This window comes from Lagenorhynchus albirostris, chromosome 3, assembly GCF_949774975.1.
Source record: "Lagenorhynchus albirostris chromosome 3, mLagAlb1.1, whole genome shotgun sequence".
NCBI classification, from domain to species: domain Eukaryota; kingdom Metazoa; phylum Chordata; class Mammalia; order Artiodactyla; family Delphinidae; genus Lagenorhynchus; species Lagenorhynchus albirostris.
This window is the reverse complement of record NC_083097.1, coordinates 157,853,147-157,876,689: the sequence shown is the minus strand read 5'-3', so window position 1 is coordinate 157,876,689 and position 23,543 is coordinate 157,853,147. Positions and strand designations below refer to the sequence as shown.

The following is a 23,543-nucleotide window of genomic DNA, read 5'->3' as shown; positions in this document are numbered from 1 at the left end:
AGTCCGCCTGCCGATGCAGGGGACACGGGTTCGTGCCCCGGTCCGGGAAGATCCCACATGCTGCGGAGTGGCTGGGCCCGTGAGCCATGGCCACTGAGCCTGCGCGTCCGGAGGCTGTGCTCCGCAATGGGAGAGGCCACAGCAGTGAGAGGCCCGTGTACTGCAAAAAAAAAAAAAAAAAAAATTAGTTGCATTAGCTTAGTGACCTGCTGGTAAGGTCACAAATATTGCAGACTGGATAACTGACCCTCATTATGCCAAAGAACAACATTTGGTAATGTCATCACCCACGATCACCTACCTGAAAGCTAGATCGTATGTCTACTCAGCCTGTGTTTCTAGAAGTGATTGTAAAGATTGTAAAGTGTTAGAATGTCACTGTAAGTGGGCTGCTCCTTGCTGCTTTCAGCAAGGAATCACAAGAAAGAGATGCTCTTACACAAGAATTGGCTGCTTTTCAAAGTCAGGACCATCACAAGTTTGGAAGAGCCAAAAACTTCCTCGCCCCCTAAACAGTATAAACAAGGAGCCTGCCCAAGGCTGTTGTTTCAGATGACCATTAATGGAGAATAACAAAGATGTAGATAGTTCAATGAAGCAAATACTGCAAATTAAATAGACACAAGAACTCTGGCTAGAAAAGAACACGGAATGTTCTAGCAATGGAACTAGCTAGAAGCAACTACACCAGATGTCTACTAGGTTTTCTGAAGCAACAGTGTTGCTAAAAAATCCGAGTTCAGTCTGCAAAATCTTATGACTTCTGAGCTTTTGCCTTGGGTCTCTTTCTTATAGCAGCTTAACCTGACCCTTAACCCAATGCGGGGCTTGAATCCTGATCTCTCTGGTTTCCAGAGTACTTCCTTTTTTTTTTTTTTTTTTTTGCGGTACACGGGCCTCTCACTGTTGTGGCCTCTCCCGTTGCGGAGCACAGGCTCCGGATGCTCAGGCTCAGCGGCCATGGCTCATGGGCCCAGCCGCTCCGCGGCATGTGGGATCTTCCCGGACCGGGGCACGAACCCGTATCCCCTGCATCGGCAGGTGGGCTCTCAACCACTGCGCCACCAGGGGAGCCCCAGAGTACTTCCTTTTAACCATTATGTGTGCTTTAGGCTGCAGTTTAAGTGCCACAAGATCAGGGATTTTGTTTGTTCTCTGCCAGGCTCTTGAAAGACTGTAAATACTAAACAGTAAATAGTAAAATGTGACAGATGTTCAATAAATATCTGTTGGAAGGATGAGGTAATAAACAAATGAACCAAGAGTGATATGAAGGAACTATCTAAGACTGGGACTGTGCCCGGGAGTTCAGAACAGATGGGAGCTGTATTGGGACAGGCATTCCAATGCTGTGGTCACCAAATAAAAACTGGTCTCCTGCTGATGAGGGCTCCCAAGGCGCCCTTCATGTCATTGTTGCGTAGATTGTAGATGAAGGGGTTCAGCATGGGAGTGACCATGGTGTACATCACTGCAGCGGTTGTGTCCTTCTGGGCCATGCGGGAGGACATGGGGCTGAAATAAACCCTGATGAGTGTGCCGTAGAACAGGGACACCACAGAGAGGTGAGAGCCACAGGTGGAGAAGGCCTTCCGCTTGCCTCTGGTGGACGGGATCCTCAACGCAGCAGCAAAGATGTGTGTGTAGGATACCAAGATGCCCATAAAGGGGGTGATGATGGGCAGGGCGCCCACGGTGTACACCATTGCATTGTTGAGAAAGGTGTCAGAGCATGCGAGCTTCAGCAGACGGCTGAGGTCACAGAAGAAATGGGGGACCTGGTTGTGGATGCAGAATGAGAGGCGGGTCAGTAATATCGTGTAGGTCAAGGCATTCCCAAAGGCTGCAGTCCAGGATGCTGCCACCAGTAGCCTACAGAGCTGTGGTATCACAGACGTGGCATAGTGCAGAGGGTGACAGATGGCCACATGGCGGTCGTAGGCCATGGCGGTCAGCAGGAAGCTGCTGATGCCGGCGAACCACGTGAAGCAGAACGTCTGGGTCAGGCAGCCAGCATAAGGAATCCCTTTGTGTCCTGACATGTGATTGGCCAGCATCTTGCAGATGGTGGTGGAGGTGTAGCAAATGTCCACAAAGTCCAGGTTGGCCAGGAAGAAGTACATGGAAGCTGGACGTTGATGGCGATGGCCAGGATAATGAGCAGGTTCCCCAGTTCTGTGACCAGGTACATGCTCGGGAAGAGTATGAACACCAGCTGCTGTTGCTTGGGGTCCTCCGAGAAGCCCAGGAACAGGAACTCAGAGACCAGGGTGAGATTTGCCCCTTCAACGGCCATCCTGAATCAATCAGAAATGACGCAGCGGAGCTGTCCAGGGTCCTGGCCAAGGCCAGCCTCTCCTTTGCACACTGGATCTCATCCCCTCTTGTTAGTTCAGCCATTCATCAGCTCTTCCCACTCCCTCCTGCAACAGGACCCTCCCCCACCATTTGTTGCATCATTTCCATCAGCGAACACTCCATTCATTCCCCACAGCCCACCTGCAAGATGTCACCTGGAGTTTGGTGGACAGCTCCCAAGCACACTGACCATTTCTCACTTCCATCACGTGTATCTCTATGCCCCAAGGTTTCATCTGGTCACCAGAGCAGGCTCAGCCTGCACACAGGGTAACATGGAAGTGTTGGGGGTTGGCACCCCAAGAGTGACTTTTGGCCAGTGAGGGACAGGCCTTGTTGGGTGAACGCCCTGGCTTCATCACTTCTGAGTGAAGCAGCTCTGGGGTGTGTTCTCTCAGGGATCCCTAGAAAGATGACCCCTCGGTTGCCAAGAGTGGGAACCTACTTATCCACACCTCCTTTCTCCAAACACTCATTGGGTCTCCTGGGATTATTTCCCAAATAAACTATTTGCACTCAAGTTCTTGACTCAGAACATGCTTTGGGGAGATTTCAAACTAAAATGCAACGATTCCAAAAAAATCTTCTATTTTTGAAGGAATCCCTTCTTTGTCCCAAATAGCCCTCCTGCTACAACTCCCCTTTCTCTGCTCCATTAGATCTCATACTCCTCAAAAACATTGCCTGTCCTTGCATGTCAAGAGCAACCACGACCTCCTATTGCTAATCCAAGGCTAGTATAGAGTCAGTATGCACTGACTAGTCCCATTGCTAAAATCTAGAAAGATTCAGCAGAGGCTGGAATATACCCTTAAAGAACATCCAAAGAATAGTAAAATCAATTAACAATACAAATTACAATATAAACACACTTTCAAGTTTACTGTTGTTGAATGTCGTAATGAGCTTTGAAACATGGGCAACATCTGAGAAACATTTGCAAAACTTTTTGCCAGTTTGGCTACTGTCACTGTGAGCAGTGTGGCTGTGTGCTTATAAAATTATCTGTGCTATAGGAGAAGTACCAGTTTATCATTACCCTCAAATTTTGAGGTTGGTCCTGGTTTTAAATAGTTAAGATTTACTTTGGTTTTTATTGTTTGTGCATTGTAGTTTTTGTCTAAATTGTCAGTGTGCAATGTTCTCATAATTATAAAATCAAAAGTTTACAATAAACATGAAAAGAAAGCATCCAGAATGAAAAGGCAACAAAGATTGGATAATGTTCCCTTTAAATATTGCTGTATTTGTGGAAGAACAAAAAAGAAATGATATTCACGGTGAATAGCAGTCCTGGAACATCTGATACTTGCAGAAGTTGAGCAACCTGGAACAGTTTTGCTACTGTGTAAGACTCACTGTAAAATGTAACACTTAATTTATAATTTTGGAATGAAAAACAATTTTTTAAAATAAAAATATGGGTAGTTTATGGTAACAGGTGATATAAATATTGGGTCCAAGTGCTATTCAAAACCGTTCATTAAAGTTGGAAGTGCTCACACTTAAATATTTCATCTGAATAGCAATCATGTTTTGTTCATTTGGGGCTCAAATAAAGAAAATTTATAATGGTCAATAAGGAAAAATGAAAAGAACATCACTATTCAGTGAAACACTAAAAAGCGTTTGAATAACAGAAAGTTCTGGGAAAAATTTCTGTCAAAGTATTAAATGTTGGTAAAGCAGACAGAAAGCATTTAGAAAGTAATACAGGACTTTTAAAACACTCTAGTGTATGGTTAAAAGTAATTGAGACTTTTCAGTTATGAAATAATTAACAGAATTTCAAAAAATGTAATTTTGATGTAGGCATGACATTGCCATTCTGACACATGCACCTGCTTGTGGTAAAACCCATTTACTGGAAAGAGAAAATACTTTTTTGGAAAACGACATCAGGTCAGTAAAATTTCAGCCATTACCAATGAAGTTTCATCAGTGTCACTAACTTTTTTTCCCCTGCAATTTATTTATAAAGTGAAATTCAAGACTTTGAAGGTAGTTTAAGTTTGTTGATCAAATGAGCTTGTGATTTATTTCAGAACATTTGAAATAAAATTGGAAAAAAGTAAAAAACAGAATTACATTTACTGACTCTGAAACGTGGTCAGATGATGTCTGAGATGATCAGATGGTATTTTAGAAACGTCTTCTCAATGAAAGATAGTCACATGAATATCTTCTTGGCTTTTACACAGATATAATATAAATTTGGGGTTTCAGGCAAAAGTTACAAAACTTCCTGGATATTTTAATCTGGTTTCATTGAAGTCTCTTTGTTCAGTTATCTCTGGGTGATTCAAAAAAGATATAATTCAAATGAAACACTTTAAACATTTTCTGTAAAATTTTCTGTATGCCACCATGCATCCAATAAACACAGAGAGGATAAACCAACATATCTAAAAAGCTGGGGATTGAAATAGTGAAAACAAGAAGAGTATTTGGATCCAGATGGACAACCTGAGGGGCTGCAGCTGTAAGAGCAGCCTGAAAATCATGTCAAGTCTTGTAAATTCTTCTCAATAAAAATTACGAGAAAGGAGTTAACATTAGAAAATAATTATGTGTGTGCTTTTTTTTTTAAGGATTTGGATTTAATAAATGCAGTTCTAACAGGGATATCAACACTTCATTCACTCTTACAAGAAAGGAATGTTTCAGTTGTCAAAGCTGACAATAATTTGATATATAAAAAGTATTGTTACAGGGCTTCCCTGGTGGCGCAGTGGCTGAGAGTCTGCCTGCCGATGCAGGGGACACGGGTTCGTGCCCCGGACCGAGAAGATCCCACATGCCGCGGAGTGGCTGGGCCCGTGAGCCATGGCCGCTGAGCCTGTGCGTCCGGAGCCTCTGCTCCGCAACGGGAGAGGCCACGACAGTGAGAGGCCCGCGTACGGTAAAAAAAAAAAAAAAAAAAAAAAAAAAAAAGTATTGTTACCAAAGGGGAGGGGGAGGGATAAATTAGGAAATTGGGGTTAACATATACATGCTACTGTATATACAATAGATAATCGGGACTTCCCTGGTGGTCCAGTGATTAAGACTCCGAGCTCCCAATGCAGGGGCTCCTGGTTCGATCAGCGAACAAAGATCCCACACACCCAAATAAGTCCACACGATGCAGCTACTGAGCCTGTGCACTCTAGAGTCCACGCACCGCAATGAAGACCCAGCACAGCCAAAATAAATTAATTAAAAAAATAGATAATCAACAAGGACCTACTGTATAGCACAGGGAACTCTACTCAATACTCTGTAATAACGTACATGGGAAAAGAATCTGGAAAAGAATGGATGTATGTGTATAACTGAATCACTTTGCTGTACACCTGAAATTAACACAACATTGTAAATCAACTATACTCTAATATAAAATTAAAAATTAAATTAAAAAAAGAAAACAAATTTATACTTTCCAGAAAAAAAATAAATAAAAAGTATTGAACACTTGCAAATAAAGAAAACGACCGAAGAGAAATGTAAGATAATTATAGAAATGATATGCCATTTGAAAACCAACAAAATAAATATCAATCCCAGGTGTGGGATGGAAACTCTTAGGGGGTCCTCTACTAACTCTTATGAAGATGAATTTGTTGTTTGAGGACAACATAAACTTATTGAATCCTAGGAGTTGATTGAAGTATATCCATGCAGCTCTGTGGAACAAATATTAATAAAATTAAGCTGATCAAATAAATAGGACAGGGGCTTCCCTGGTGGCGCAGTGGTTGAGAATCTGCCTGCCGATGCAGGGGACACGGGTTCGTGCCCCGGACCGAGAAGATCCCACATGCCGCGGAGCGGCTGGGCCCGTGAGCAATGGCCGCTGAGCCTGCGCGTCCAGAGCCTGTACTCCGCAACGGGAGAGGCCACAACAGTGAGAGGCCCACGTACTGCAAAAAAATTAAAAAATTTTAAAAAAATAGGACAATTAAACCATTCCTAGGACTTAATCACACAGAGAGGTATTGAATATATAAGAATCTCAGACAGGGTTATGAGAGCTAGGACTTTGCTTTTAATTTTAATTCTGTTAGTTTAGTAGAAACTAAGAGAGGACTCAGCACCTTGTACAATGCTATTGACATTAAAAGAAAAGCATTATTTTTTTAAAGCTGCAAGAGACCTAGTGACAATAACCTTCAAATCTGTCCCTCCCTTCTCATTTCTGATCTCATCTCCTGTGCTCATTCTGGTTTCTTTGATGGTCCTTGAATAATCCAGAGATGCTCCTGCCTCAGGGCCTTTGCACTTGCTGTTCCCTCTGCTTAGAATGCTCTTTTCCCCAGATATTCATATAGCTCTGATTTCTACTTCTGGCCCCTATGATAATATTTCCATTAATCAGGTAGGAGGAGGTTTTACAAAAGTAAATTAGATCTTGTCCTTCACATAATACTTTCCTCCCAGTAATATTTGGAGTAAAATTCCAAATCCTGGTGCAACTGCTATGGAAAACAAATGGAGTTTCCTCAAATATTAAAAATAGAACTACCATATGATCTGGCAATTCCACTTCTTTTATTTCCTTATATCCAAAGGAATAAAAATGGGACATTGAAGAGACACCTGCATCCTCATGTTCATTGCAGCATTGGTTACAATAGTTGAGATATGGAAACAATGGAAGAATGGATAAAGAAGATGTGGTTTTATATAATATTCATATAATATATATATGAATATTTTTCAACCATGAGAAAGAAGGAAATCCTGCCATTTGCGACAACATGGATATACCTTGAGGGCCTTATGCTAAGTGAAATAAGCCAAACAGGGAAAGACAAATACTGTGTGGTATCAAATGTATATGGAATCTTAAAATAAGTGAAAAAAAATTCCGAATTCTGCAAAGTCTAGGTCCTGCTCACCTCCCCCATCTCCATTTATATCACTGTCTCCCAGTCATGCAGGTCTCTTTGTCCAAGATTTATTCTTCCCCAGGACCTTTGCACTTGCCGTTTCCTCTGCCTCAAATGTTCTTCCTTCAGGACTTTGCTCCAGTTTTCAAGACCCATCTCAAATCCTTCCCTCTCCTATAGCTCAGCACACAGTGGCTGCTCAATCCTCTGTCCTCTAATGACTTGTGTTCTCTGGACCTGGAGAGGAGCCTTCTCTCTGGGTCCCTCTGCCTGCTGCCCTGTTTCTCTCCTCCCCTGCCCAGGAAGTCTACACTCCCAGTCTCACTTCCTTGTTGATTCATTGACGCCTTTTTGGGCATCTTCACTGAGGCATTCCCCAAGCTGTGGACAGGAATTCTGAGATGATGACAGAGTCCCCCTCCCAACACAGCAATTCCACCACAGAGGAATTCCCTTGAAGGGGCACCGTGAGGCATGTTCAAGGAGGTCTGGAAAGAGGAGCATCTGCCCACGATAGGGGCGCCTCCATCAAATACGATGCTCCCATTTCGTGGATGCTTCTAGTCACAGAAATGGAACAAATGTGGAATGGCTTGCACCAACCTGGACGAATCTCAAAAGCTTGAGAAAATAATCATAGAAGTACATGTACAGAATCTTGCCCTTTATGTAAAGTTTAAAAACATGCAGCACAATTCTATACAGTATATTGTTGGTGGACACATCCTGTGTAGTAAAGATGAAAAATGTACATGGGCGTGATAAACACTTGATGTAGGATGTTGGTTATCTAGGGGCGGGGGAGGGGGGAGAGACGGAGGAAAATGTGGGAGTGGAGAGTTGTACTTGACATTTTACTTCTTCAGTTGAATGATGAATATAGCTGTGTTCCAAATTGAATTATGATCTCTGCCTTTTTGCGTGCCTGAAATATTGCGTGCACGCGCACACACACACACATCATGGTCCCCACCTATCCTCAAGGAGCTCACTAGGAGAGAGTGGGCCAGATGGGTGGGCAAGTAAATGATGGATACCAGCGCATTCTCTGGTCCGGATCACTGTGTCCCTCGAGCTTCCATCCTGCGGGTACAGATACACCTCTTGGGTGTTCATCTTTGCCGAGCCCCCCCAGATTGGTTCTACCCTTTATCAAACCTAGCTCGGTGTCTACCCTCAATCCTGTTCCTCTGCTGTACCTGAGCTTAGCAGTGACCCTGCTGACTGCCTGGTCACCTGAGCCAGAGATTTGGTGGCAGCCAGTCTCCTTCAGCCCCATTCGCTGCATCCTGACAGTTTCACCTTGCCCCCTCTCTTCTTCCTTACCCTTCCTCTCCTTCCCAGCACCCTACCAGATTCTCATCTTGTCACTCTGAGACTTCAAACCCATCCCTTCTCTGGTCTCTCTGGCTCCAGGCTTACTCTTCTGGTTCAACCTCTGCGATGGCCACCACCGGGGTGAAATGACCGACCTTTTCTTTGCTTTAAATCGTGCATTGGCTCCCTATCGCCCTGCTACTAACACCTAACATTTCTTACATGCTTCCTGTGCACCTGACACGATGACAAGGTGTTCTACATGCTTCCTCTTACTTAATCTTCTAAGATAGGCACTGTTACCTCCATTTATAGGATGAGGAGTCTTGGAGAGAATAATCCACTACCCAGTATCTCACAGTCTTTTTTGTTCCAAAGCTCCTAAAATTCTGCCATGCAGGACCCAGAAGCTGGAACCTCTTAGCAGGGCTTGCACACACAGGGTGCTTCCCATTTTATTTGTACTCGTTATACAGACAATGAACTGAGGTTCAGAGAGGCAAAGTCACTTCCCCAAGGTCACACAGCAGGCCTGGCTGGCGGTGTGCAGCCCCCAGCTTGCTATTTTCTTTTCCTGTCTGCTTCCTTCTCTCCCCACTGACCTATGGAAGGTGTCCCCTCTGGCTTTGGAGATATTTGGCAGGAGGTGACACAGTTTTTGCTGGGAGAGTTTCCTGGGCTGCGTGCAATGTGGAGGGAGGTCTTTGTTCCCACACAAGGGATCACGAGAACCTGGAAGAGCCCAATTTACCCCTCCGTCCTTGAACCTCAGGCTCAGTCCCTCATGTCTTGTCAGGTCACCAGCTAATTGTCCGCTCCACACTCTGTCCCTGCTGGCTTGTCTCTTTGGGGAGAAGGGCGACCACATCTTGTTCTGGGCTTTTCCCTTTACTCCTGAGCTCAGGGTCATGGGAACTCTGGGCCTCTTTGGGGGACCTCTCTGCAGGGCCTGGCCCAGAGGGATTCCCCCAGCTCTGAGGGACCTGCCTAACCACTGGATTGTGTCTCTGGCGCCCCACTGCTGGGATCAATGTTTTGCAAACATTACTTCTTAATTGAGGTGAGATTCACATGATATAAAATTAACCATTTAAAAGTGAACAATTCAGCGGCATTTAGCACATTCACAATGTTGGGCAGCCACCACCTCCGTTTGTTCCAAAGCATTTTCACCCTCCTACAAGGAAACGTCATGCCCATTAGCAGTCACTCCCCATTTCCCGTCCCCCAGCCTCGAATCCGTCTCTATGAATTTATCTATTCTGGACATTTCATAGAAAAGGAATCATACAATGTGTGACCTTCTGTGACTGACTTCCTTCACTCAGCTAATGTTTTTGAGGTTCATCTACATTGTAGCATGTGCAATGCTTCATTCCTTTTTTTTGTTTTTAACATCTTTATTGGAGTATAATTGCTTTACAATGTTGTGTTAGTTTCTGCTGTATAACAAAGTGAATCAGCTATACATATACATATATCCCCATATCCCCTCCCTCTTGCATCTCCCTCCCACCCTCCCTATCCCACCCCTCTAAGTGGTCACAAAGCACCGAGCTGATCTCCCTGTGCTATGCGGCTGCTTCCCACTAGCTATCTATTTTACATTTGGTAGTGTATATATGTCCATGCCACTCTCTCACTTCGTCCCAGCTTCCCCTTCCCCTTCCTCATGTCGTCAAATCCATTCTCTACATCTGCATCTTTATTCCTGTCCTGCCCCTACATTCTTCAGAACCATTTTTTTTTTAGATTCCATATATATGTTAGCATATGGTATATGTTTTTCTCTTTCTGACTTACTTCACTCTGTATGACAGACTCTAGGTCCATCCACCTCACTACAAATAACTCAATTTCGTTTCTTTTTATGGCTGAGTAATATTCCATTGTATATATGTACCACATCTTCTTTATCCATTCACCTGTCGATGGACACTTCCATGTCCTGGCTATTGTAAATAGTGCTGCAATGAACACTGTGGTACATGTCTCCTTTTTTTTTTTTTGTTTTTGCGGTATGCAGGCCTCTCACCATTGTGGCCTCTCCTGTTGTGGAGCACAGGCTCCGGACGCGCAGGCATAGTGGCCATGGCTCACGGGCCCAGCCGCTACATGGCATGTGGGATCTTCCCAGACCGGGGCACGAACCCATGTCCCCTGCATCGGCAGGCGGACTCTCAACCACTGTGCCACCAGGGAAGCCCTACATGTCTCTTTTTGAATTATGGTCTTCTCAGGGTATATACCCAATAGTGGGATTGCTGGGTCATATGGTAGTTCTATTTTTAGTTTTTAAGGAACCTCCATACTGTTCTCCATAGTGGCTGTATCAACTTACATTCCTACCAACAGTGCAAGAGAGTTCCCTTTTCTCACACCCTCTCCAGCATTTATTGTTTGTGGATGTTTTTGATGATGGCCATTCTGACCGGTGTGAGGTGATACCTCATTGTGGTTTTGGTTTGCATTTCTCTAATGATTAGTGATGTTGAGCATCCTTTCATCTGTGTATTGGCAATCTGTATGTCTTCTTTGGAGGAATGTCTGTTTAGGTCTTCTGCCCATTGTTGGATTGGGTTGTTTGTTTTTTTGATATTGAGCTGCATGAGCTGCTTGTATATTTTGGAGATTAATCCTTTGCCAGTTGCTTCATTTGCAAATATTTTCTCCCATTCTGAGGGCTGTCTTTTCATCTTCCTTATGGTTTCCTTTGCTGTGCAAAACTTTTTAAGTTTCATTAGGTCCCATTTGTTTATTTTTGTTTTTATTTCCATTTCCCTAGGAGGTGGATCAAAAACAATCTTGCTGTGATTTATGTCATAGAGTGTTTTGCCTATGTTTTCCTCTGAGAGTTTTATAGTGTCTGGCCTTACAATTAGGTCTTTAATCCCTTTTGAGTTTACTTTTGTGTATGGTGTTAGGGAGTCTTCTAATTTCATTCTTTTACATGTAGCAGGGCTTGCACACACAGGGTGCTTCACGTTTTATTTGTACTCATTATACAGACAAATGAACTGAGGTTCAGAGAGGCAAAGTCACTTCCCCAAATCCAGTTTTCCCAGCACCACTTATTGAAGAGGCTGCCTTTTCTCCATTGTATACTCTTGCCTCCTTTATCAAAGACAAGGTGACCATATGTGCATGGATTTATCTCTGGGCTTTCTATCCTGTTCCACTGATCTATATTTCTGTTTTTGTGCCACTACCATACTGTCTTGATGACTGTAGTTTTGACATATAGTCTGAAGTCAGGGAGCCTGATTCTCCAGCTCCATCTTTCTTTCTCAAGATTGCTTTGGCTACTCAGGGTCTTTTGTGTTTCCATACAAATTGTGAATTTTTTTGTTCTAGTTCTCTGAAAAATGACATTGGTAGTGTGTTAGGGATTGCATTGAATCTGTAGATTGCTTTGGGTAGTACAGTCATTTCCACAACATTGATTCTTCCAATCTAAGAACATGGTATATCTCTCCATCTGTTTGTACCGTCTTTAATTTCTTTCATCAGTGTCTTATAGTTTTCAGCATACAGGTCTTTTGTCTCCTTAGGTAGGTTTATTCCCAGGTATTTTATTCTTTTGGTTGCAATGGTAAATGGAAGTGTTTCCTTAATTTCTCTTTCAGATTTTTCATCATTAGTGTATAGGAATGCAAGAGATTTCTGTACATTAATTTTGTATCCTGCTACTTGATTAGCTCTAGTAGTTTTCTGATAGCATCTTTAGGATTCTCCATGTGTAGTATATGTCATCTGCACACAGTGACAGTTTTACTTCTTCTTTTCTAATTTGGATTCCTTTTATTTCTTTTTCTTCTCTGATTGCTGTGGCTAAAACTTCCAAAACTATGTTGAATAATAGTGGTGAGAGTGTGCAACCTTGTCTTATTCCTGATCTTAGAGGAAATGGTTTCAGTTTTTCACCATAGAGAATGATGTTGGCTGTGGGTTTGTCATATATGGCCTTTACTATGTTGAGGTAGATTCCCTCTATGCCTACTTTCTGGGGAGTTTTTATCATAAATGGGTGTTGAATTTTGTCAAAAGCTTTCTCTGCATCTATTGAGATGATCGTATAGTTTTTCTCCTTTAATTTTTTAATATGGTTTATCACATTGATTGATTTGTGTATATTGAAGAATCCTTGCATTCCTGGGATAAACTCCACTTGATCATGTTGTATGGTCTTTTTAATGTCCTGTTGGATTCTGTTTGCTAGTATTTTGTGGAGGATTTTTGCCTCTATGTTCATCAGTGATATTGGCCTGTAGTTTTCTTTCTTTGTGACATCTTTGTCTGGTTTTGGTATCAGGGTGATGGTGGCCTCGTAGAATGAGTTTGGGAGTGTTTCTCCCTCTGTTATATTTTGGAAGAGTTTGAGAAGGATAGGTGTTAGCTCTTCTCTAAATGTTTGATAGAATTTGCCTGTGAAGCCATCTGACCCTGGACTTTTGTTTGTTGGAAGATTTTTAATCACAGTCTCAATTTCAGTGCTTGTGATTGGTCTGTTTATATTTTCTATTTCTTCCTGGTTCAGTCTCAGAAGTTTGTGCTTTTCTAAGAATTTGTCCATTTCTTCTGTATTGTCCATTTTCTTGGCATATAGTTGCTTGTAGTAGTATCTTATGATCCTTTGTATTTCTGTGGTGTCAGCTATAACTTCTCCTTTTTCATTTCTAATATTGTTGATTTGAGTCTTCTCCCCCCCCCTTTTTTTTGAGTCTGGCTAACGGTTTATCAATTTTGTTTATTTTCTCGAAGAAGCAGCTTTCAGTTTTATTGATTTTTGCTATTGTTTCCTTCATTTATTTCTGATCTGATCTTTATGATTTCTTTCCTTCTGCTAACTTTGGGTTTTTTTGGTTCTTGTTTCTCTAATTGCTTTACGTGTAAGCTTAAGTTGTTTATTTGAGATTTTTCTTGTTTCTTGAGGTAGGATTGTATTGCTATAAACTTCCTTCTTAGAGCTGCTTTTGCTGCATCCCATAGGTTTTGGGTCGTCATGTTTTATTGTCATTTGTTTGTAGGTATTTTTTGATTTCCTTGTTGATTTCTTCAGTGATCTCTTGGTTATTTAGTAGTATGTTGTTTAGCCTCCATGTGTTTGTATTTTTTACAGTTTTCTTCCCTGTATTGATATCTAGTCTCATAGTGTTGTGGACAGAAAAGATTACTTATTACAATTTCAATTTTCTTAAATTTACCAAGGCTTGATATGTGACCCAAGATATGATCTATCCTGGAGAATGTTCCATGAGCACTTGAGAAGACAGTGTATTCTGTTGTTTTTAGATGGAATGTCCTATAAATATCAATTAAGTCCATCTTGTCTAATGTGTCATTTAAAGCTTATGTTTCCTTATTTATTTTCATTTTGGATGATCTGTCCATTGGGGAAAGTGGGGTGTTAAATTCCCCTACTATTATTGTGTTACTGTCAATTTCCTCTTCTATAGCTGTTAGCATTTGCCTTATGTATTGATGTGCTCCTTTGTTGGGTGCATAAATATTTACAATTGTTATATCTTCTTCTTGGATTGATCCCTTGATCATTATGTAGTGTCCTTCTTTGTCTCTTGTAGTAGTTTTTATTTGAAAGTCTATTTTGTCTGATATAAGAATTGCTACTCCAGGTTTCTTTTGATTTCCATTTGCATGGAATATCTTTTTCCATCCCCTCACTTTCATTCCGTATGTGTCCCCATGTCTGAAGTTGGTCTCTTGTAGGCAGCATATGTACAGGTCTTGTTTTTGTATCCATTCAGCCAGTCTATGTCTTTTGGTAGGAGAATTTAATCCATTTACATTTAAGGTAATTATTGATATGTATATTCCTATTACCATTTTCTTAATTGTTTTGGGTTTGTTACTGTAAGTCTTTTCATTCTCTTGTGTTTCCTGCTTTGAGAACGTCCATTAGCATTTGTTGTAGAGCTGCCTTGGTGGTGCTGAATTCTCTTAGCTTTTGCTTATCTGTAAAGGTTTTAATTTCTCCATCGAATCTGAATGAGATCCTTGCTGGGTAGAGTAATCTTGCTTGTAGGTTTTTCCCTTTCATCACCTTAAATATGTCCTGCCACTCCCTTCTGGCTTGCAGAGTTTCCGCTGAAAGATCAGCTGTTAACCTTATGGGGATTCCCTTGTATGTTATTTGTTGTTTTTCCCTTGCTGCTTTTAATCTGTTTTCTTTGTATTTAATTTTTGATAGTTTAATTAATATGTGTCTTTGTGTGTTTCTCCTTGGAATTATCCTGTATGGGACTCTCTGAACTTCCTGGACTTGATTGACTATTTCCTCTCCCATGTTAGGGAAGTTTTCAACTATAATCTCTTCAAATATTTTCTCAGACCCTTTCTTTTTCTCTTAATCTTCTGTGACCCCTATAATTCAAATGTTGGTGCACTTAATGTTGTCCCAGAGGTCTCTGAGACTGTCCTCAATTCTTTTCATTCATTTTTCTTTATTTTGCTCTACAGTAGTTATTTCCACTATTTTATCTTCTAGGTCAGTTATCCATTCTTCTGCCTCAATTATTCTGCTATTGATTCCTTCTAGAGAATTTTTAATTTCATTTATTGTGTTGTTCATCTTTGTTTGTTTGCTCTTTAGTTCTTATAGGTCCTTGTTTTTTCTATTTTATATCCAAGATTTTGGATCATCTTTATTATCATTACTCTGGATTCTTTTTCAGGTAGACTGCCTATCTCCTCTTCATTTGTTTGGTCTGGTGAGTTTTTACCTTGCTCCTTCATCTGCTGCATGTTTCTCATTTTGTTTAACTTACTGTGCTTGGGGTCTCCTTTTCACAGGCTGCACCTTCATAGTTCCTGTTGTTTTGGGTTTCTGCCCCCAGTGGGTGAGTTTGGTTCAGTGGCTTGTGTAGGCTTCCTGGTGGAGGCGACTGGTGCCTGTGTTCTGGTGGATGAGGCTGGATCTTGTCTTTCTGGTGGGCAAGGCCACGTCCGGTGGTGTGTTTTGGAGTGTCTGTAAACTTAGTATGATTTTAGGTAGCCTCTCTGCTAATGTGTAGGTTTGTGTTCCTGTCTTGCTAGCTGTTTGGCATGGGGTGTCCAGTGCTGGAACTTGCTGGCCATTGAGTGGAGCTGGGTCTCAGCATTGAGACGGAGATCTCTGGGAGAGCTCTTACCAATTGATATTACTTGGGGCCAGGAGGTCTCTGGTGGTGCAATGTCCTGAACTTGGCTTTCACACCTCACAAGCTCAGGCCTGACACCAGGCCAGAGCACCAAGATCCTTTTGGCCACACAGCTCAGAAGAAAAGGGAGTAAAAAAGAAAGAAAAAAAATTTTTTTTAATTATTAAAAGAAAAAAAATTTAAAAAGAAGAGTGCAACCAAACCAATAAACAAATCCACCAATGATAACAAGCACTAAAAACTAAACAAATATAAACATAAAGATCAGAAACAAGTCATTCGCAGACAGCAAACCCCAAGTCTGCATTTGCTCCCAAAGTCCACCACCTCAATTTTGGGATTATTCTGTGTCTATTCAGGTATTCCACAGATGCAGGGTACATCAAGTTTATTGTGGGGATTTAATCTGCTGCTCCTGAGGCTGCACAGAGAAATTTCCATTTCTCTTCTTTGTTCGCACAACTCCTGGGGTTCAGCTTTGGATTTGACTTCACCTCTGCATGTAGGTTTCCCTCAGGCATCTTTCCCCACCTAGATAGGAGGGGGTTAAAGCAGTGGCCGATTAAGGTACTCTTGCCCACTCAGGCCAGGAGTTGGGAGGGGTACGGTAGTCATAACTGGAATGTGGTATGAGCCTGCAGCAGCAGAGGCTGGCATGACGTTGCAACAGCCTGAGGCGTGCCGTGTGTTCTCCTGGGGAAGTTGTCCCTGGATCACGGGACCCTGGCAGTGGCAGGCTGCACAGGCTCCCGGGAGGGGAGGTGTGGACAGTGACCTGTGCTTGCACACAGGCTTCTTGGTAGAAGCAGCGGCAGCCTTAGCGTCTCATGCCCGTCTCTGGGGTCCACACTGATAGCCGCCGCTCGTGCCCGTCTCTGGAGCTCGTTTAGGCAGCACTCCAATCTTTATTGGAGTATAATTGCTTTACAATGGTGTGTTAGTTTCTGCTTTATAACAAAGTGAATCAGTTATACATATACATATGTTTCCATAGCTCTTCCCTCTTGCATCTCCCTCCCTCCCACCCCCCTAGGTGGTCACAAAACACCGAGCTGATCTCCCTGTGCCATGGGGCTACTTCCCACTAGCTATCTATTTTACGTTTGGTAGTGTATATATGTCCATCCCACTCTCTCACTTTGTCACAGCTTACCCTTCCCCCTCCCCATATCCTCAAGTCCATGCTCTAGTAGGTCTGTGTCTTTATTTCCGTCTTGCCCCTACGCTCTTCATGACCTTTTTCTTTTCCCTTAGATTCCATATATATGTGTTAGCATATGGTATTTGTTTTTCTCTTTCTGACTTACTTCACTCTGTATGACAGACTCTAGGTCCATCCACCTCGCTACCAATAACTCAATTTCATTTCTTTTTATGGCGGAGTAATATTCCATTGTATATATGTGCCACATCTTCTTTATCCATTCATCTGTTGATGGACACTTAGGTTGCTTCCATGTCTGGGCTATTGTAAATAGAGCTGCAATGAACATTTTGGTACATGAATCTTTTTGAATTATGGTTTTCTCAGGGTATATGCCCAGTAGTGGGATTGCTGGGTCATATGGTAGTTCTGTTCGTAGTTTTTAAGGAACCTCAATATTGTGCTCCTTAGTGGCTGTATCAATTTACATTCCCACCAACAGTGCAAAAGTGTTCCCTTTTCTCCACACCCTCTCCAGCATTTATTGTTTGTAGATTTTTTGATGATGGCCATTCTGACCGGTGTGAGGTGATACCTCATTGTAGTTTTGATTTGCATTTCTCTAATGATTAGTGATGTTGAGCATTCTTTCATGTGTTTGTTGGCAGTCTGTATATCTTCTTTGCAGAAATGTCTATTTAGGTGTTCTGCCCATTTTGGGATTGTGTTGTTTGTTTTTTTGTTATTGAGCTGCATGAGCTGCTTGTAAATTTTGGAGATTAATCCTTTGTCAGTTGCTTCATTTGCAAATATTTTCTCCCATTGTGAGGGTTGTCTTTTGGTCTTGTTTATGGTTTCCTTTGCTGGATGGGTACATGTAAAAGTATGAGGTTAGAACACTCCCTAACACCATACACAAAAATAAACTAAAAATGGATTAAAGACCTAAATTTAAGGCCAGACACCATCAAACTCTTAGAGGAAAACATAGGCAGAACACTCCATGACATAAATCACAGCAAGATCCTTTTTGACCCACCTTCTAGAGAAATGGAAATAAAAGCAAAAATAAACAAATGGGACCTAATGAAACTTAAAAGCTTTTGCACAGCATAGGCGACGCTGTTAATCCCCTCTCCTCGCGTACCACGGAAACAAAGAGGCAAGAAAATGTCTCTTGCCTCTGACAGCTCCAGACCTTTTCCCAGACTCCCTCCCGGCTAGCTGTGGCGCACTAGCCCCTTCAGGCTGTGTTCACGCAGCCAACCCCAGTCCTCTCCCTGGGATCCAACCTCTGAAACCCAGCCCCCGCCCACCGCGGTGGGGTGAGCCGACAAGCCTTTCGGGCTGGTGAGTGCTGGTAGGCACCGATCCTCTGTGCGGGAATCTCTCCGCTTTGCCCTCCACAACCCTGTTGCTGCGCTCTCCTCCGTAGCTCCGCATGCAAAGGCGGTCCTAGTGTGTGGAAATCTTTCCTCCTTGACACCTCCCTCGCACTGGTGCAGGTTCCGTCCCTATTCTTTTGTCTCTGTTTATTCTTTTTTCTTTTGCCCTAGCCAGGTACGTGGGGAGTTTTTTGCCTTTTGGGAGGTCCGAGGTCTTCTGCCAGCGTTCAGTAGGTGTTCTGTAGGAGTTGTTCCACATGTAGATGTATTTTTGATGTATTTGTGGGGAGGAAGTTCATCTCCACGTCTTACTCCTCCACCATCTTGAAGGTTCCCTTCATTCCTTTTTATGGCTGAGTAGTATTCCATTGTATGAATGGACCGCACTTTGTTTATTCATTCACCCATTGATGGATGTTGGGTCGTTTTGTTACAGCAGAGGGTTAGCTAGTTATGAACAGAGAAATGGGGGCAGGGGCCGGGTGGTGGGAAATCACAAACCTTGTAAACATCGGGGATCCGTATCCAGACCAAGGAAAGCAGGAACATCCAGACTGACAGGAAAGCACACATTTTGGGTGATAAGTGTCTGAGTAGCAGACAAAGAAAGGGGGAAAGAGGGAATCTCCTGCATCCGAATGTAACCTTTTACTCATTATGCTCTCATTACAATAAAATTAGCCTTATGGATAAGAAGTACCCATCATGCACCAACACCACAACACTTCTGATCTAAGCTAAATAAGGGACGAAAATCCCTCCTCCCTTCGGGAAGATGGAACTGGGATCAAAATCAGGGAATATGACCCCCAAACTCCTCCTTTCCCAGTGAATATTCTGCCCCTTCATTTGTATGTCCCTCATAACTGGCTTGCCACCTGTCTGCCCGTTCTCCCTCTGAGAGTATATCCTTGCTTAAATAAACTCTCACTTAACTTTCTTTACCTTTCTGCTTCGTCTCCGAATTCTTTTGCAATGAAGAAAGAACCTTAAATTCACCGGGAACGGTTTACACCTTTGGGCTACTGTGAATTGTGCTGCTATGAACATTGGCTTACAAGTATCTGTCGGAGCCCCTGTTTTCAGTTGTTTTGGGTACATTCCTAGGACGAGGATTGCCGGGTCATGCAGCTATTTCTTCCACATTTTAGCTATTGTAAATAATGCTGCTGTGAAATAGAGGCATTCGTAGAGAACAAACGTATGGACACCAAGGGGGGAAAAGGGGGTGGGATGAATTGGGAGTTCGGGATTGACATATATACACTAACTAATATGTATAAAATGGATAACTAATGAGAACTTGCTCTATAGCACAGGAAACTCGACTTTGCTGTACAGTAGAAACTAACACAACATTGTAAAACAACTATACCCCATTTAAAAAAAGTAATGCTGCTATGAACGTGGGTGTACAAATATCTCTTCAAGACACTGCTTTCACTTCCTTTGGGTATATATATGCAGAAGTAGAATTGCTGGGTCATCTGGTAATTCTATCTTTAATTCTGCTTGCTACAGTGGCTGTACCAATTTCCATTTCCACCGGCCGTGCACAAGGGTTCCAATTTCTCCATATTCTCACTAACACTTGCCATCTATCTTTTTTATTATGGCCATATTAATGGGGGTGAAGTGGTATCTCTCTGTGGTTTTGACTTGCATTTCCATGATGAATAATCATTTTGAGCATCTTTTATGTTCCAAATATTTTAGAACTTGCATATCTATTGGTAAAATATATTTGAGCACATACCCCCACTATACATATATTTATTTAAAAGCTAAATATCGCACCATGGTAGTAGCATAATCAACATAAAACATGTCTCCCAAATGTAAGTTAAAAGGAGAAGCTATTAGGATGAAATAAACTTTTGGTTGTTTCCAAACCACCCTAACAGTAACACTAATAGTAGTTAATACTTCAAGCTACCCTGAGGCAGAGTTCATGATTAAGGGTCATGGATAGAAATCCTTAACACAAATATGCTTTTTGACAGTTGAAGTGTTTGACTATTTCTAATCACAACTGATTTCTTTGTCTAACATAGAGGATAGACATTTTAGGGGTCAATGTGTCTCCACCAACATTTTTTGATTGGCATTAGGGTCAACCTGTGGTCTTTTATGTCACAGGAGTTATTTTTGATGACTGACTGAGAGAAACATAGATAATACAACCTGTAGGTCTACCAATCTTGGCACATGGAAACTGTGTTATTCATACCAAAATCAGCTGAAAGCTAGAGTCACTCTAGCAAAATAGAGAATGTTAGTAAAGTTCACATTATTTTTTAAAAAATTTATTCATTTATTTTGGCTGCGTTGGGCCTTCGTTGCTGTGCGTGGGCTTTCTCTAGTTGGGGCGAGCGGGGGCTACTCTTCGTTGCAGTGCACGGGCTTCTCATTGACATGGCTTCTCTTGTTGAGGAGCACGGGCTCTAGGTGCACGGGCTTCAGAAGTTGTGGTGCGCAGGCTCAGTAGCTGCGGCTTGCGAGCTCTAGAGCGCAGGCTTAGTAGTTGTGGCACAAGGGCTTAATTGCTCTGTGGCATGTGGGATCTTCCCGGACCAGGGATCGAACCCGTGTCCCCTGCATTGGCAGGCAGATTCTTAACTGCTGCATCACCAGGGAAGCCCTATTTTTATTTTTTAAAAGCTTTTTATTTTGAAATAATTTTAGACCCACATGAAGTGGAAAGCATAATACAGAGAGGTCAAGTGTATCCTTCACTCAGCTTCCCCCAATAAAAACTTCTTACAGGGTTTCCCTGGTGGCGCAGTGTTTGAGAGTCAGCCTGCCGATGCAGGGGACACGGGTTCGTGCCCCGGTCCAGGAAGATCCCACATGCCGCGGAGCTACTGGGCCAGCGAGCCATGGCCGCTGAGCCTGCATGTCCGGAGCCTGTGCTCCGCAACCGGAGAGGCCACAACAGTGAGAGGCCTGTGTACCGCAAAAAAAAAAAAATAAACAAACAAACAAAACAGCAACAACAAAAAAACACCTTACAATTATATGATTATATATATTTATATATAATCAATTTAAATATAATTATGCATTATGTACTTACATATAAATATTATGTGTAGTTACATGATTATAGACAATTATAAAAACCAGGACATTAACATCGACACTATTAACTAAAAACCTTATTTGGAGTTCACCAATTATAATATTCACTCAATTGCTTTGAAACATTCTGTGAAATTTTGTCACTTGTGTAGATTCACGTAACCACACCACAATCAGGATACAGAACAGTTCCATCACCCAGAGAAACTCCCTCATGCTGCCCCTTTGTAGTCAACACTCCCACCCTTTCCTAACTCTTGGCAACTATAATCTGGCAGTCATAACCCCCACAACTCTGTCATTCCGAGAATGTTATGTAAATAATATTATACGGCATGCGACCTTTTGAGATTGGTTTCTTTTACTCAGCAAATACCCTAGAGGACCATCCAGGCTGTCATATGTTATCAATAGTCCGTTCCTTTTTAGTGCTGAGTAGTATTCCATTGTATGGATGAACTGCTGTTTGTACAGACATTCACCAGTTTAAGAACATTTAAGTTGTTTCCAGCTTTTGGCTATTACAAATAAAGCCACTCTGAATATTCATGTACACAGGTATTCATTTCTCCAGGGTAAATACCTAGGAGTAAGATTGCTGGGTTATCTGGTAAGTGTAAGTTTATAAGAAGCTGTCAAACTCTTTTCCGCACCGTTTTGCATTCCCGCCAGTAATGTATGAGAGTTCTGGTTACTCTGCATCCTTGTTAACACTTGCTCTTGTCAGTGGTTTTTTTTAGCCATTCTGATATGTGTGTAGTGGCATCTTATTGTGGCCTTAATTTTTATTTCGCTAATGGCTAATGATGTTGAACATCTTTCAGGTCCTTCTTTGTATATCCTCTTTGGTGAAGTGTACAAGTGTTCATGTCTTTTGTCCGTTCTCTAATTACTGTTATTTAAAAAGTTTTTGGAAGATAAAAATGAATGTAAATGAAAGTTCTTCGGTTTTCCTACATTCAGGGCCAGTATACAACACAATTCCCCAGCATTATGGTACATCTGCAGGAATTCTTGCAAACGCAGCCCTCCAAACCCACAAATAACTTTCCAACTTAATGACATTTTGCAGGAATGTTAAAGACAAGAATGAATGAAGTTGACATCCTGTTAGTTTAAAAGACAGTTCAGTCAAATATTTATTGATTTTGATTTTTCAGCCTTGCTTTTATGTTTTCCATCATCAAACTGTGCCGTTTAAAATTTTTTCTCCCAGTTCTTGGAGCATTTTCCAAGACTTCTGGAAAATGTACATGCGCAGCGGTGTACTGGCGTTCCCCAGCGTCCGAACTGGGAAACACACCCTGTGAGGGTGCAGATCATCCCCTACGTGGCGCTGCAGAAAAGTGAACCTACAGCCATGATGGCTTCCCGGCTACCCTGACTCTTCTCCCATAGTTGTTCCGTCTCCATGAAACCCAAACTCTGACTAGAAGGAAGTGTCCTTCCCTCCCGACACTGCATTCCTTTCACACGCCTGTCTGCCTTTGCACCGAAAGTTCCCTCTCCATTCTTTTATTTATTCATTTAATTGTATTTCTAAACGGATTTGATTGAGGTATCATCTACATACAATAAATGACACAAATTTAGAGTGTACAATTAGATAAGTTTTGACATACAAATACATCCACGAAATTATCACTTTTAAAATAATAATTTAAAATACGTAAAATATAAATAATATAAAATTAAAATAATTTCAACCTGCAGAACAGTTGTGAGAATATTACACAGAAACTGTTTGCATCCTTTTTTCCAGTTTCTCCAATTGTTAACCTTTTTTCTTTTCTTCACGTTTTAAAATTGCTCCATCTCTCTATATACACATACATTTTTTTTTCCCTTGAACCACTTGAGGGTGTTTCAGACATAATGCCCCTTTACCCCTGAATACTTTTACTGCATATTTCCTAAGAACAAGGGTATTCTCTTGAAAACTACAGTAAATTTATCAAGTCCTAAAAATTAATCATTGACACAATTTTTTTGTCTAATAGATAATCTAGATTCCAATGTCTCCAACTGTCCCGAAAATGTCTATAATTTATAGCAATATTTTTTTCTCTGATCCAAGATCTGGTCCAGGATCAGGTGTATCTAGTTGTCATGTTTCTTTTGTCTCCTTTCATCCAAACCTTTTCTTGGTTCCTCAACTTTTCTTAGTCTTTCATGACATCGAACATTTAAAAATATATTTAATTTTTTATTACAAAACTTTCTAATGGAT

General features: G+C 41.8%; 1 protein-coding gene across 1 annotated transcript; it reads right to left on the bottom strand.

Annotated features, from left to right (window-relative positions):
• Positions 1–1,355: 1,355 nt before the first annotated feature.
• LOC132518459 (olfactory receptor 1361-like) lies at positions 1,356–2,296 on the bottom strand. Its single transcript, XM_060146405.1, is given in 2 exon segments — positions 1,356–2,125; positions 2,128–2,296. Coding segments are annotated over 2 exon segments (939 nt in total).
• Between the last annotated feature and the right edge of the window lie 21,247 nt (positions 2,297–23,543).